Source organism: Ambystoma mexicanum, chromosome 5q (genome assembly GCF_040938575.1).
Source record: "Ambystoma mexicanum isolate Mex_15411 chromosome 5q, UKY_AmexF1_1, whole genome shotgun sequence".
NCBI lineage: Eukaryota > Metazoa > Chordata > Amphibia > Caudata > Ambystomatidae > Ambystoma > Ambystoma mexicanum.
Genome location: NC_090933.1, coordinates 524,669,546 through 524,685,756, shown reverse-complemented (window position 1 = coordinate 524,685,756; position 16,211 = coordinate 524,669,546). Strand labels below are relative to the sequence as shown.

The 16,211-nt window shown below is 46.4% G+C and overlaps 1 protein-coding gene across 1 annotated transcript in view; it reads left to right on the top strand.

Annotated features, from left to right (window-relative positions):
- The window catches only part of PRKDC (protein kinase, DNA-activated, catalytic subunit), a 3,362,625-nt gene that overhangs the window by 1,395,057 nt on the left and 1,951,357 nt on the right, over window positions 1-16,211 (top strand). The window contains exon 39 of the mRNA XM_069621025.1: window positions 9,132-9,299. Within this exon, the coding sequence (XP_069477126.1) occupies window positions 9,132-9,299 (168 nt within the window). The remainder of the gene's footprint in view (window positions 1-9,131; window positions 9,300-16,211) is intronic.

Genomic DNA, 16,211 nt, shown 5'->3' with positions numbered 1-16,211 from the left:
TCGTAATACTATCTTGGATGTGGCCTCGGAAAAGGGGGTCCTGTAGCACTTCTATCCTAAGTCTCCACATAGGAATGGGGGGGTCTAGGAGGTGCGTATTGCCACTTCACCAAGAGGGGGGCATGGTCCGATAAAACAGAACTCTTTTATTCAGTTGTTATGAGTTCAGGGGCCAGGTCTTTTCCCACAAAGAAATAATCAAGTCTGGTGTGGACAGCGTGTGGTGCTGAAAAGTGTGAATAATGTCTAGAATTCGGGTGGAGCGTTCTCCATATGTATACCAGTTCGACTGATGACAGAAGTGTTGTCGGGGGCCAGGCTGGTGGGGTGGGTCTGTGGAACTTGGTATCAGACCTATCTATTTGTGGATTTATAATGCAATTGAAGTCTCCTCCTCATATGATCTTTCCCTCCTGGTATGGTCATAGGCGTGGGTACAGTGTTTGAAAAAAGGCTGCTGTGTCATGGTTGGGGGCATATATATTGATTAAACGGGTATCTATATTCTCCAATAGCCCCTGTACCAGCACTATTCTGCCTTCATCATCTGACTTAAACTGGGTCACTTTAAAAGGCACAGAAGGGGCTATCAAAATTAATACACCTCGGGTGTACCTTGAGAAAGGAGACCCCACATTTCGCCCTCTCCATTTTCTAGCGATTACTGTTTGTTTGTCTGCCGTGAGGTGGGTCTCCTGTAGTAGGGCAATATCTATTTTATGCCTGCGTAGGTATGCATTGACTCAGTTTCTCTTTACAAAACTATTCAATCCTTGGACGTTCCAAGTGAGCAGTCTCAAGTCGCTGGCCTTGTTGGGTTATTCGTCTTGGCAGGGTCCCATATGTTAGTCCATACGCCTGCTTTCTGCCAACCTCTTGCTATGAGTGTGTATAAGTGGCGTTTCTTGTAAATCCGCCGGGCTCCATGTATTGGGCCAGTAGATGACTTTCTCCCAGTATGCTCCGAAAAATGGATCAGGAGTAATTGACAGCGAGGGGTTCAATCACTGATGCAGGTAAAACAGAATAAACTAACTTCCCCAACTTTCTTAACTAAGAACAATCGTCCAGCATTGTTTCCTATGCTCGGGCGCAGCCACATTTCGTGTTCACCTTTGGTGTGCGTACCGGAGGCTTGCACGCAGCGGATGGGTGCAGAAACAAGCGTCCCAAGAAGAAAAACTCTGACGGCGGGTTGGCATAAGCTTGGGATCGTGCCCTTTCATACAGTCGTCATGATTGTTTTCTTGGAGTGGGTCCTGCTACAAATGGCGTAACTGAAGTTCTGACTGCCATCTAACAAGGTTCACTGTTCAGGCAACGGCCCGCTTGTCCTTGGATTCTTGGCTAAGGCCAGATAAGAGGTGTTCCATCTTAACCGAGTGCAGTCTGCTGCTTTTCGATTGCCAGTTCGTGTGTGCTGCCTTTATTGAGATGTTACGTTTTGTTGGGGCAGTTTTGTCGGGGCAGTGTTGGCATCTGTGAGAGGACTCGTTTTTTCTTTGTCCATCCACACAGGTGCTTCTTCGGGGTGGTCAAAGAACAGGGCTCGGTTTTTGTGAAGGATCTTCAATCGTGCCTGTAAAGACTGGAGGGGGGTATCTGTACTCCTGCTCCCTATATTGCGTAGTCGAAGCACAGAGCACCCCAGCCAAGATTCTCTATATGGTAACATTGGACGAGCAATCAAGGCTTAAACTCTCAGGAGGTGATGCGGGCTGGTTCTTAAGTACAGTGTAGTCCCCAACCCCCCCAAAAAGGAATGTTCACACACTATGTTAGGGAAAACAGTTTTTATATAAATAAGGTTCACGTTATGTACACAATCACAATAACACACTTTGTGCTCTGACAATTCTAAAATGGTAAATATATACAGTTTTTATGTGGTACCACAATTACTTTTTGATTCCATTAAAATGCATCAACTGTGGAGCGTTCAATTAGCATACAAATCTATGTAGCAAAAGGTATCAACCATAGACTTAGGAGGAAAACAGGTGGTTAGACAATTGGCAGAAGGCTGTGTCCCGTTTACCTAGAACAGTTTGGTGTGAGGATCCCCCCACCTGGGCACCACTAAATAAGATATACGACAAGCCCAGCCCATAGATTGTCTAACAGAGGGTTTATAGTCATAATATCGAAAAAATAATGTCGAATTCAAAAATGTCAAAAACACATACAATAGAAAAAGTCATTAATTCGAAAATAAAATGTCGAAAAAAAATCGAAAAACCAATGTTAAAATAACTATGTAAAATGTCACACATACTAACGTTTTTTATTGGGGGGGGTCCCCCCCAAACCCCCCATCCCAAACCCCTACCCCAACCCTCCACTCCTCCCCATCCCCCCCAACACCCCCCATGGATATACCTTTAATTTTTAAAAAAAAGTATTTAATAAAACATTAATTAAATAATTAATTATTAAAAAAAACCCTACCCCAACCCCCCTCCTCCCCATCCCCCCCCACTCACCATGGATATACCTTTAACCATTTAAAAAAATTGTTTTATAAAATATAATTAATTATTTATTTGAACATTAATTCGAAAAAAAATCGAAAAAAATTCGACATTTTTGTAATTCGACATTTTTATTTTCGACATTTTTTTTCGACATTATGACTGGACACCCTAACAGAGTCTTATCTCCTTCTATAAAAGTTCTACCGCCCCAAAGTACCTGGTTTAGCAGTGCTCGACGTCGGGTCGTCGACGGATCCTTCTTGAGTGACCCCATTTAAGGCAGGAGTCACGGATCGTCGAGATCCCATGAAGAAAAGGTGAACGGCGTTGGGGCAGCAGCTTCGGTCCTGGCGGTGCTCGTTGACGATCAATCATGGACGTCCTGCAAAGGTGAGGCGTGCAGTGCACCTCGGCGATGATAGTTAATTGCCGCAAAGAGTCTATGAAGAACTTTGGCCCAGCAAGGGCGTCGAGTCGTCGTCATCGTCTCTGTGGTCTTCAGGTGGCGGGAAACCCACTGGCAGATTCTCCTCGGCTCATCGACTGCCTTGACTTTCTCCAGCGGGACAAAGCAGTCGTCGGTGATGAGCGAGGGAGTCCTTCGTTCAAAGTGTTCTTAGGCAAAGGAGCACTGCGGCTCTAGTCGGTGATGGCGGTCGTCGACGGTGATGGACTTCAATGTCTGGGAGCTTCGCTTCGTGATTCCTCGGCTGTCCCAGTCTCCGGTCGGCAGCCTTTCGAAGGTCTGACGTCCAGGAAGCTTTGGCAAAGATCAGCTGGTGCACGATGGTCCCTCGTAGCTCGGGAGGAGGTCTCCTAGCCAGATCCTCTCTTGGATCAGTTTCTTGAAGGCACAGCAGCTTTCAGATTGGCAAAGGACAGCAGCAGCAATTCTTCTTCCAGTGGGCTTCAAGGTTAAGCATCAAGTATCAACTTCAGCTTATGAACAATTTCGATCAGTGAGAGGTCCCCAGATCTACTGTTTGGTCTCTCATTCACTCTGCTGGGTCACACACAGCAACCAATCATTCAGAAGGGCATTCATGCATGCAGACAGGCAGGCAATCAGACTCGCAGTGCATTTAGGCCATTCTTCTGCTTCCAGACACTCACAACAAGGAATGTGTATTGGGACAAGTACGCAGTCATTCAGCACTCCACACTGAATTCATACCAGATTCGGGCAGGGCTGTCTCAGTCTTTGTGTCACATACCAGAAACCAGACACCCATAACAAGAGGTGCATATTGGTCACACACTCCATTCACCCAGGTCCCACCCCAAGGGTGTACCCACAACATACAGTCACTGGGAAGGCTCCAGCCAGTCTGGCCAGGACTTCCCCACAATACCATATATGGAACTTCCACCCAACAGCCAGTCAGGGGGAAGGGACAGAGTCAGAGCTTCCCGAGACTTTGGGAAAAACAAGGTAACGGGCAATAGAAAGCAAGAGGCCACAGGGGCCATCTTGTCTCCTATCAGGAATCAACTGATTCCAATGGCAGGGCCTGGGTATCCCAAAATGGAGGATACTCGGAGCAACTGTCAAATTCCTCTTGCAGCTGCCACCAGCCCATTCCCTGCTCTGTGGGCCACACACGGGTGCCCAAAAACATACACTAGGGGTACAGGGTTGTACCCCCACCCATGGGCGCCATAAGGGTATCCCAAGGGTCTGTACACCACACCAAAAAGAGGAAGAGCTGCACTCCCAGGAGTCCCACCTGGACTCCTGGGCAGAAAATAGCACAGATCATATACGGAAAAGAACTACAGAACAAGGACAGGGAGGCCCTGTCCCTCCCATGCATTTCCAGCATCATAGTGCCGGGTATAGCTACATATATCTCAGGTCCGCTTTACAGAGTCTGGCTTTAACTGATGAGAAATGGGCTCTGCCCCTCTGGACCTTTCGGGTATAGTCAGGATATACTGCTAGGTTCGCTGACGCCCTGCTTATCGTACCTCATTGTCTCGAGTGACATAAAATCTTTTCTCTGTCCTTACAATTAAGGATTTTTTTGCAATGATCCCTCTTCTCCTTACGGCAGATCGATGATGCAGACGTAATTACGTCGGGCTCTTCCTTCTGCCTCTTCCGCCCTGTCCTCCAGTAACTTTGTTCTCTGCTGCAAAATGTGTACCTCAGGTTGAATTTCGTGGATCATGGCGGTGTTGTCTGTTAGTTGTTTTTCTAGGTTTGTGGTCCTTTCAGCCAGTTTACTGATGTCTTGGCGCAGAAGGCCAGCATCGACCATGACTGCGTCTATTTTGGAGCAATAGAATACATTATCTATTCCGTTATGTTTGCAACCCATATTAACTGAACAGGAAGACTTAACTCTCTACATATTTTGCCAACTCAGTGCATAGAATTAATAGACTGTAACGCTGAATATTAAAAGAAAACTTGCAGCATAGTATTAGATATTGTAATCCCCCAATAACCAATGCCTGCAAGCCAATAAACATTTACCTGACCAACTGCAATGATTTGAAACGCACACAGTAATATAGACCTAGCTCTGAAAATGATATTCCGCCATGCAGCAACTGTCTCTTGTGAGAAACCTGGGGGCCTCTTCCAATCTGCTCCCCTTGGGTTCTCTTCTCAGGTGGCCAGGGAAAGGCCATCGCTTTTGGATCCTGACCCTGGGGGTGGAGAAGCGAGGGAGGATCACCTGGGTGGAGAGCCATTGGGCCGAGATGTCCTCAGGTGAGACGTGGTATCCCGCATTCCCCTTTCAGGAAGATTCCTCTATTCCAGAAGCAGTCCGGGGATATTGTTATCCCGGTCCCTTTCACAAAAAGAATGACAGGAGATATTACATATCCAGAGGCCTCAGAAAGAGGATGAAAAGAAGGGTTAAAGAGGGGATAGGAGAAACATAGTATCCCCCTCTTACTATTGAAGACCAGCCTAACTTTTCGCTTGCCTTTATAGGTTATTGTATGCCAGTCCCCCTCATTTCCCCACATTTCCATCTGACAGTACTGGGACGAGGAAGAAGCGTGACTAGGAGTAGTGAACACTAGTAACCTAGTTCACCACTCTAGTACTGGGACGAGGAAAAATGTGACTGAGAGTAGTGAACACTAAAAACATATTTTACCACTCTAGTACTGAGAAGAGGAAGATGCCTGCAGAGTACTGTGAGGGTCAGGCATGTCCCTTTTAATTATAGTCCAGCAAACCCAATTGAGAATGCACACCTGTAACCTGTGAAGTGGTTGCAGGTGTATAATGGAGAACCATAGAACAGTACAGGGGGAAACAGATAGACTTGTATGGGAGAGACCGGCAGGGCACCCTTTCTGACAGGAAGCAGCTGTGATGGGACAGCTGAAGGAGCCAGGACGCTGGCCGAGATCCCACAGGACCCGGGGACCCCAAGGTGAGCGAGGCCGTGGGGCTGTTTCAAGTGTGGGAGCCTCCTTATCTTAAAAAAAAGCAGCTGGTGCTGCGAGCAAGCGGGACAGAAAAGACACCATCGGCGTCCCTGCAAAGACCGCAGAGTTGCTGGCGTGTGAGCGAGGCTCACAGAAGCCGGTCCCTCGACTGGTAAAGGAGGAGGAAGCAGCGGAAGCCACCAGGGAGGACGCTGAAGGACCGGTGAGTGTTGGGATGAGCCACATAAGACTGGGGTGCTCCTAGCAGGCAAGAGAAAAATAACTAAGTTTTAATGAGATGAAAATGTGTATCCAAGCCACATTATGCATATGAAGTACGAAGCTGAGTGAAAGCATGAAGTTTAGCATATTGAATACTAAATTGAACACAACTTTATGGGCAAAGCAAACTAGAAAATGACAACTAAAGGGAAAGTGCCCATGTAAAAGTAACCCACGGAAGACAGAGCAAGTGTGAAAGATTGATATACAAAGTGGGGCATGGAAAAGACCACCTGAAAGTGAACTTTATGAACAGATTCAGTATGGCAAGGCCAAAGACTGGCAAGAGGTGTGTGACACATTGCGGCAAAGCCAAGAGGCTAACAAGGAGAAGCCAGAAAAGTGCATACCTGCATATAAAGCCAAGAGGCCAACAAAGAGGAGCTAAGTGAAAGTGACTGTGAACACAAGGCAGGAATAGAGGAACCTATGTGGGCTGAAGAGCCTAGGGATCCTGGTTGCGCAACCTGTGATGTTGTACCGTATGGGCTGAAAACTGCGCCTAGACCAGTGAGCGCTGAATTATGAGAACCAAAGACACTGTGAAATTAACCAAGAAGGAGCACTGCAAGTCAATTGGTGAGGCAATCCAGAAGCAGGGTCAGGCTGACCTCGAGTTGTTACATTTGTTTTGTAAAGACTGAAACATATACAAGTGGCTGAGTTAGTCTTGGGGAAGGGAACCCTGAGAAGTGTGTGGAACTGTTACTTTGAACGTGAGAAAGGTAATCTTGAGCCTTTTATGGAATTTTCCTGAGCTTGGGGAAGGGGAGCTGAGAAGAAAGCTAAGAGCGGGCAGAAGATCAGAACTTTGTTAATCACTATTTCTTTGATTATTGACATCCTAAACGTTGTTTAGCTTTAGTTGTGAGGGCAAGCATAGGTTTTGGACACAGGCAGACTTTTAAGTTGAACTATTTGACACTTGACTTTCCTTAGTTTTGTTCAGGTAGGGAAATCCCACCTTACCACAGAGCAAGTTAGGTCTTCTACCATTGTGACAATTGAGTTAATAAAGTATTTCTGTTTGAACGTTGAGTATGTTGTCTGTGTCTTGCTTCATGATGCTTTCACATTACATAAATCAGGCATCGACGGTCCAGCAAATTAGCATGCTCCGTGCCGACACTGGCTCTCCTTGCTCTTTCTCCAAAGTAAAGTTTCCAAACTGTCTCTCCTCTGCATCTTCCAAACAGGAAAAGACAGTGCACACGACCAGCAATGAACACTCACTTCCTCCGCACTCCTTGGTAATGGAAGAGACTTTTCTTCCACGCTCACAGAGCACATAATACAGATTACAACTCCATCAGTCCCCTGATCCTCAGGGTCGCGTAAGGTCACCACGACATATAATCTTTCCTCAGAACACTCCTTTGGCTCCTCTCCTGACGTCATATCAAAGCCAGCAACAGCCATGAATGGAGCTATGGATCAGGATTAACAGCACAGACAGTGCGCAACGCTGCTCCCCAGGTCCGCTTCTTTGCAGGCTACAGGTGAAACTACACAGACTCCCAGCTCAGTAATGCAGCTGTAACCTGTAGCAGTCTTTTTTTTAAAGCAGCCAGGATGTTGCAGCCTCACCCCAGTTCAGTTCGCCTGCTGCATCATTTCGCCTGCTGCATGTGTAGCCTGCTGCATGTGTAGCCTGTTACCCAAGCCCTGGGTGGATGGTCTCTTCTTCAGGGGGCATTGTCTGGTGCCATTACTCCCCCCACAGTAGTACCTTTGTGGTGGATCCGTGTACCACTCGTCGCCAATGTTTAGGATTTCTCCAGGCTGTACCTTTTGTTCACTGCAGGAGAACAGACCTAAGGCGAGGCTGCAACATTCTGGCTGTGGCAGCTGGCGAATAACGGATGAGCGAGCTGGGAGGCATAGGCTGGGTGTCACGACTATACTTGTAATTTGCAATAAATATTCTTACCGCTATGGATCGTGTCCAGTGTGGTCCATGATAAATATATCATCCAATTTAGCCAGTGTAGATCATAGCCTTCTAACTAGAATTCTGAGAGAAAGCCTAATTTATGTGGGAAATTAATGTTCACACTATACAGAACATATGGCCGAAATTATAATTCTTACACTTCGATTCGTCTCTTGGGTCTCATGTCATCTTGCATTTTCGTTTTGCACAAATCCTGGTTGCACGTGAGGTCACTCCAATGACTCCTGTGTTGTCAGTGGTCTTAATTCTCGGGCTGCATGACAGATTTGCTTCAGAACTTGTAAGGAGTATAACAAGACTTCCTGGGGCAGTCATGATGAGACAGTGTGCTGAAAAGAAGAGAGCCTCTATGGCTGCTTGGGCCCTAGCTAATGGACCCCTCCCTGATCGGTTGGGGTGCTCACCTGAACGACCTTACAGTGAGCGACTGTAGTTCCAGGCAGAGTCGAGACTTCAGATTAACTTGGTGAAACTGCGAGCGATGAGATAAGGCCTTGTTACCTTACTTCCCGCGATTCACAGAAAAGTTTCCTGATGCAGATGGACCACACAGTGAGAATGCATTACCTCAAAAACGTAGGTGGTGGGGAGTCATTGTCACTTTGCAGGGAAAATATATTGCTGTATTGTGGGCCCTAAACAAGAATGTTCATCTCTCGAAAACCATGATGGTGAGTACCCTGAGCGGTTAGTGCTCAGTCTCCCACAAATGGGAGCTGTGTCAAGTGTTTCTGGCCTAGGTCTTTGACCCCTGACAGATCTCGCAAGTGGCCCCTTTGCCTCCATTGTTAACGCAACGTATGAGTTAACAACATTTATTATGCCGAGTAATCGCCCACTAGAAAAGTAGGGATGCTAATTATCACCTAGTGTGAGCTCTACTTGTGTTGAAGTATTGGTTAATTGATTTTATTTTCCTTTGTTTTAATGTTGTGAAAATATTGGGTCCGTGGGAAACGAGAAAGTATCCCTAATTTGTTTTTGTGTTCAGAAAATATTAAAACATCCTTATGTTCTCCCTCTTTTAGAGTCAAGCAGTGATCATTTTGCCATTCTTCACCAATCTGACTGGAAGCAGAATGGAGGAACTTAAAAATTCTCTTGATCAACTTGTGGCTTTTAATTTCCCAATGAAGTCTGATGAGTTTTCAAAAGGAACTCTGCGGTACAATAACTATGTGGACTGTGTTAAAAAGGTCAGTATTAAAGAAATCCCAAGAGCAACAGAGTTGAATTCAACATCTGACCTCATAATGTTCTGAATATAAATATACTAGTCAGACTTATTCTGTCTTTTACATTTGCATATATACATTGTATCCTTTCAACTTTTTATTTATTGATGGTGTTGCATGTTTTCTCAAAGTTAAGCCATGTTCTTGTTAAATGAGTTTTCTTCTGTTTTTTTCTGTGGGGTATGTGAGGTGGGGGTCTAAAGTCTTAACCTCCAGACTACCTCTCCATTTACGGTCCTAATACCGTTGATGCCTTTAAGGGAGTTTTATTGTCATTACACCTCATAGACCTAGTGAATATGTCATTAGGCACAGATGTGAACTATAATCCTAAATGCAATAATGTTTGGTACTTGGGATGCTGATAGTAGAAACCTTTTTTTTGTAAAATATCTTTTCATTGTCATTTTAAAATACAACACAAAACAATAAACCCTTATGTACCATCCCTCCCGAACCCTCTCATAATAATGCAACTCACACCTGCAGACAATTTATTCCACTGGCCAAATGTATCCACTGTTTTCATGTCAGAGGTTCATTTGCAATTGATGGCTATCAGACACTCCATTCATATTGTTGCCATTTCCCTAAAATGTTCTAATGCTTTGCAGGACACCCGCAGTTTGTGTAGATCAGTTGCTCAAACTGTTATCTCTTGCCCAGCCTGTCTGCCATTTTGCTCTCAGTGGTACCACCACCATTGACAATTTCCTAGTGATACAGCTCTTGCCTTGCTATAAATAATGTATCAAAATATGAACATGCAAAGCCTCCCCTATCCCCCCAGTACATCTAGTTTGGGCGCTTTGATGAATGCCCAATCCTTCATTCAATGGATTGCTTTTCTCCCGCAGATTCCTCATCTTGATAAGATATCCTCGTCCAGCTCTGCTGCGCAGAAACCCTTTTTGACAGGAGGCGTAGTGGGACTCGATCTGTCTTGCTTGATGCTAGATATTCGGCTCCGGATGTGACGTCAGGCGCGGTCTATATAGCACGTCACTACGCCCATGCTTCGGTTCCTTTTTTGCGTGCACTTCCACGCTGCATCTGGAACAAGACTTTGAGTCTACGTTTTTGACAAAAAATGTGTCAATTTTCTTGAGAAAAACTTGATCGCGAAGTCTACTCGCTGGATTTCAGGTTTTAAAAGATGCACTGATTGGCAGTCCAAAATGTTGGTGATCGACCCCCATGCCATGTCTGTGGTGCTTGGGTGCGAGCCACGACATGGCGGCCTGTGTGTCGTGCTAAAAAAATGCAGTCAAAATCCCTACGTAAAAGAGCTGTGAAACTTGCTTTGGGCTGACCGCCCTCTAAATCGCTGGCACAGCCACTGGTTCGGTCTTCCGAGGCCGAGATGGAAGAGCCCACCCCTGAAAAGGGAAAGGAAAAGCATAGCTGAAAAACCGAGAAGCGGTCACACTCAAGAAGCCATTCTTCTTTATCTTCCTCGCGAAAGAAGAAGCAGCGTCAATGTTTTCAACACAAGTCTAACTCGTCAGAAAGAGGTAAGCCCTCGGCTGGGCCGACCACTCAGGAAGAGTGGGAAAGTTTCACGACCGAAATGCTTGAAATGTTCAGCAATCAAGGTGCTGTAGGTGCGGTTCCCGTCACTGGACCAGCAAGCTTTGCCAGCAAAAGCGGCGCTCAGTGCTCCCGTCCCCATGCCAGCCATTCCATCAACACCATTGATGTTGACAACGCCTTCGGGCTCGACGCCGACAAAGGTGTGTAAAACACCATCGGCTGTCCATAATAAGGCTGACGTTCACAACGTACATTTGTCATCGAAGCCTTCCTCCGCGCCGACGGCTGTACTATCGCACCGACAGCCATCCCATTGGCGTCTACAGCCATCCAATTGGCATCCAGGGGTAAACACTCAACACAAGCTGTCGGCAATGGTTCCTTTTTACCACTGTCAAGGTTGGGATTCTTTGACGCCATGCGGTCTATCTTTGGCATTGATTAGCCTGACGACCAAGAGGACGTTGATCCTATCTATTCTGTGTAGGGAAGGCATGGTATCACAAGTATGACACTGACACAATGGGTACAATTTGTAAAACCTTTATTGAAGTTGTTTGGGCTGGAAAAACTCCTACTTTGCCCTATAACTAAGATGAGGGTAGTCTCGACCATCAAATGATGAACAAAACAGTCCTAGTGGAGTCCGTCAAATCAAAATGGCCTATGCTAACAAAACCGAATGCCTGCCCCTTCTCTTGTACAAAAAGTGTATAAAGGAGAAATGTTTGCAAAGGAAAAATCAGTGTTCAAAAGAATAAATGTGGTTGAGTAGTAAGGCTGTCCATGTAGGCAGGATGACACACTCTGGCTCGTCTTTCAACACAATAAACAGTTCCAAAATGTGGATCGAAGGCCCACCTGGCATTCCATGTTAAAGTCTCTTTTCCTGACCACCAAATAATGTTTCAACAAATAGGGTCCCCCTTTGTCTGGCTCAGACATCTCGCAACAACGTTCACGTAGGTCCCCCTGTCGGGCTCAGATCTCTCAACAAAAACTTGCAAGGATCTCCCTTCCCCAAACTTATTATACTTCGGGTCTCCGTCTGTGGTGCTCGGACCACTTTTGGATCTCAAAGACTTTCGAATGTGTGTGGTTTTCTCTACAGACCACTGCAGGACCACTTTGACTCGAGGTTCACAGTTTAACTTTCACTCTCCCCTTCTCTAGGAGTTAACGCTTTATCGCTTTAAAAAATATACCTTTCACAGAGACTTTCGAGTGGGCTACTTCCTTTCGCCGGACCACTCCGTTACTTAGTATTGCTGATTTCACATCTGTCCTTACTACAAATTTCATTCACAGGTCTGCCTTTCTTTGTGTTGCATCCACATGCGTGCAGCCTTCACTTCCAATATAATGTTTCTACTTCAAACTTTAACACACTCCGGTGTCTTAGGTTGCTTGCCAACTCGACGGCTGTGTGCGTTTCTTTTCCTGGTTTTGCAATCTCCAATTCACGAGTCCAAGTTAGTACCACAGGCTTGAACTCGCCTCCCCAAATCTGCCGTTCACCCCGCAGGGTTGTTGGTGTCTTTGAAACACAATGCAGCCTTCTGATGTGGGATCTGGCCTTCTCCACGTGTCTTTCGTGGCCTTTCGGAGGCAATTACCTTCAGTAGGGAGCTGTTGGGGCTTTAGACCTGCTTCTCTCATCCCTTGGCCCATCCCTCTGCTCCAGTAGGTTTGCCTTCGCCACAGATACTTGTGTTCTGCCTTGCTCAGTGTGTGTCTCTGTGTTTTGCCTTTTATTCGTGTGAAGAGAGCTAATTGGTATCAGGTGTATGCACTTAGAATTAAGTGCCTGACTTTGCCTGACCCGATTAGCGGAACATGTCCAGTATGATGTGTGAAAGTTAGTGTTGTTACTCTGTCACCCTCTTCCTCGGCCCAGTTTTTGTATAAAAAAGCGTGGGGGGCGTTGGGACCTCGGAGAATCCTAAAAAATAGGATGGGTTAGATAAACAAAATAGGGGCGAATACCGCGCCTCACCATCGGCTGCCTCACCCCCACTTCTTGAAGACCCCTCACCCAGGTGATCCTCTAGCAATAGTCCACCCCCAGGGTCTGGATCCAAAGGCGATGGACGTGCTCTGGCCACTTGAGAGAGAAATCCCTGAGGACTAGCGAGTGAGACACCCTATGGTTTCTCACATCTGGTACTGGCAGTGTCGATTTCTTCAACGACCAAGCCGATTTGTTGGCTCTAGCATAGGAGTGTACAAGATGCCAGGGGCCTGGATACGTCTCCAGACCTTGAGCTCCAGCAGACTCAGGCCTACACGCATACTCATGCATAATTCAGGGCCCTGGTTGAAAGGGTGGTAGGCACCCTTGGTTTAAAATCCTCTGCTGCACCCAGTCAAGGGTACGAACTGACACATTCATGACAGAGGTTCTGCAGTTGAGCATAATATGCCTTTTACCTCGGCTATAGCAGACCCCTTAGCCTCCTTATGGCAACATCCTTGTACGATCCCCCCGTAAATTCCAATTTCACAGGAAAGTATAGGCCGGCAAGAGGAGACCTTTCTTTCCTCGCTACACACCCTTCTGCAGAAGAGCTTGTCGTGCAAGCTGCCACAATTGCCACCTGAGCTGCGGCATCCACATCCAACCTGCCCCCAGATAGGGAAGGAAAAAGGTTGGACGTAATGGCCAAGAAGATTTTTAATTCTGACAGCATGGTGCTCAAAGCCACCAATATAGCCTACGGATTTGCAAAATACTCCTTTGGCTTGTGGATATCTGTGGAGCATGTGGCTGAGTACATCCCCGAAGGTGCAATGCAGGACAGATTTTTACACTTACGGGATTTTTCCAATTCTCTTGGTCTACCTTCTCTTGATTTTTCAAAATTCTCTTTAAAGGCGTTCCTTTTCCTTGAGGTTCTTTCACTCAGGCTTTATCACATATACTTAAAAGTCTCACTTTCGCTTTCATCCAACTTGTACCTTAAGTATTATGAGCAATCATCTTCTTATCAGGGTTCCCAATCTTCTTATCACTTGGGTTTTTACTCGGACGAGTATGATGAACCAAATAATGATTCTCACTCTTCTGATTATTTTCCGTCTCGCTGGGACAAGTATGATGGACCCAGTGTCTCACTAGGATGAGAATGATGGACCCAGTGATGATTCTCACTCTTCTGATTACTTTGCATCTTGCTGGGACGAGTATGATGGATCCAGTGTCTCACTGGGACGAGGATGATGGACCCAGTATTGACTCTCACTTCTGATTACTTTGTGTCTTACTCTGACGAGTATGAGTAGGAGTATAGTATGTGTCATGCTCTCTAACCTCCCTGAGACTCCCACTCTTACCTTTGTGGTGTTGGGACTGCATCACCGGGTCTGTAGTTTGCCTCTTGGACTCTTCTCCTTGGGTCAGGACGGCAACTTCAGTTCTCCTTCTCTCTCCCTGACCCACTCTGCAGTGTTGCTTTGTGCACTGCTTTGCTGTCTGGGAAGTATTTCCAAGTATTTTCTCCTCGCTTGTCGGGTCTGTATGTCTTTTTCCAGAGCCCTGCACTCATTTGCTCAGCTCCCCAGAGTGTTTCGGCTTCCAGGCACGACTTGGTCCCAGCTGTGTTCAGGATTCTTCCCCGCACCTTCTTTTCCTCTCCTCTCGCTTCGCTGCCACAGCAGCTTTGAACTTCCCGGTTTTCTCTCCCTCCATTGTCTCCTCCTCCAATACTTATGACCCTGTGCTGGGAATTCCCCAGCGCAACTTTATAGTCCATCCTTTGTGTTGGACTGTTGCTCATTATTGGTCCATTGGTTTTCTTCATCAAAGTACCAGACAGGTACTTTTTCTCAGGTGAAATATCCCAGTAGCACTTGTATAGTGATCCATCCTGTTTTCTTCTAGCAGGTTTCACTAGATTTGGTTGTTGAGAGATTTGGATAGGGAGTTCTCCTTCAGAACGGGAGTACTTGACCCCACAGGGCAGGGGTTGGGGGGGGTCCGTCCCGGTTGCCTCTACCCCTAGGAAAAGTATTGCATAGCGGGCTCAACTCCCTAGCCTCACAAGGAAAGGCTCCCCCCTGGGAAAAAGTGCCAAAATCACACGATTTGTCACAACTGTGACGAGTATGAGTAGATCAGTAAGGATCCACACTCCCTTTTGCGGGTCTCCTGTTATCCCCTTTACCCTCAATTTTGAGGGTTAACATCACCGGTGCTTCACAGGATCTCCCTTTCTGGCGTCTCTCTGCCAGTTTGTTCCTCGCTTCTTTCTGGTTGGCGGTCCATTATCTCTGGTTTCCGCTCGTCCCGAGTTCACCGTATGCAAATTTTCTCAGCTTAGTTAATTGGACCTCTGGTCCACCACAAAAGCCACCACTATGTGTCTCTTATTCTCTCGTCTCCTCAGGATGCTGTGTGTCCTATTTCTTCCCTGCTGCATTTCTTGCTAATGACCGTAGCACTTCTGACAGCTCTGGACTCTGCGTGACTGCCAAACGCTGCATGTGTTGCCTCAGGTCCTCATAGCCAGCATGTGTCCTTTCAGATCTCGCGGACTGTCTTTTCAGTTCCCCAGACTCCTCCCCTTTCTGAGATGCAGTAGTTGGAGGGCCTTGCCTGAATAAAAAGACATTCTTTCTTCTCTTTCTCTACTTGGTTCTCTTTGCATCCATAGGGTCTCTTCTTCGTCCCAGTAGAAAGGGACTTTAAATTGATATTTTCTACGTCAGTCTAGCAGTAACACATTTTAACTTGTTCTTCAGGGGTTTTGTCATCAGGAAGATATACTGGTGTTATCTTGAAGGGTCCTTTAGGGAGTTCCTCCTGAGAACAGGAGTCCTTGTTGCCAAAGGGGGAGTCTCTTCCGGTGAGGTCCTGCTTGCCTCTACCACTAAAGAGGGTATTGCATAGTGGGCTCAGCTCCCTAAGCCACACGGGGGTAGAGGGAGACTCCCCTCCCCGTGGCTCAGCCATTAATGTGAAAATGTAACCTGTACCTTTGGGCCACTGACATCCACAATGCAGTGGATCATGGAAGATCCATTCCACTAATGCCTCTTCCACAGGGAGAATGGGTGTGAGCAGAAGGGGATACGCTTGTCTATTGCCCCTCCCCAAAGGAAAAGATTTAGAGACATAACTGTTAACTCTCACCTTGGCCATGGGCAGCATTCTCCACTGGGAACCAGATTAGACCCATTTTATGCAGCAAGGTACACACTACTTAAATGAGTCAAAGGCTTTACGAGAATCTAATGGGAGTAACACCAGGGCCCAGGAATTGCACCTGACTTCGCCATGATAATAAAAAAGGTTTCTTTATTAGTATTATTAAAATATTTGAGTGCAGACCTAGCTTTGGG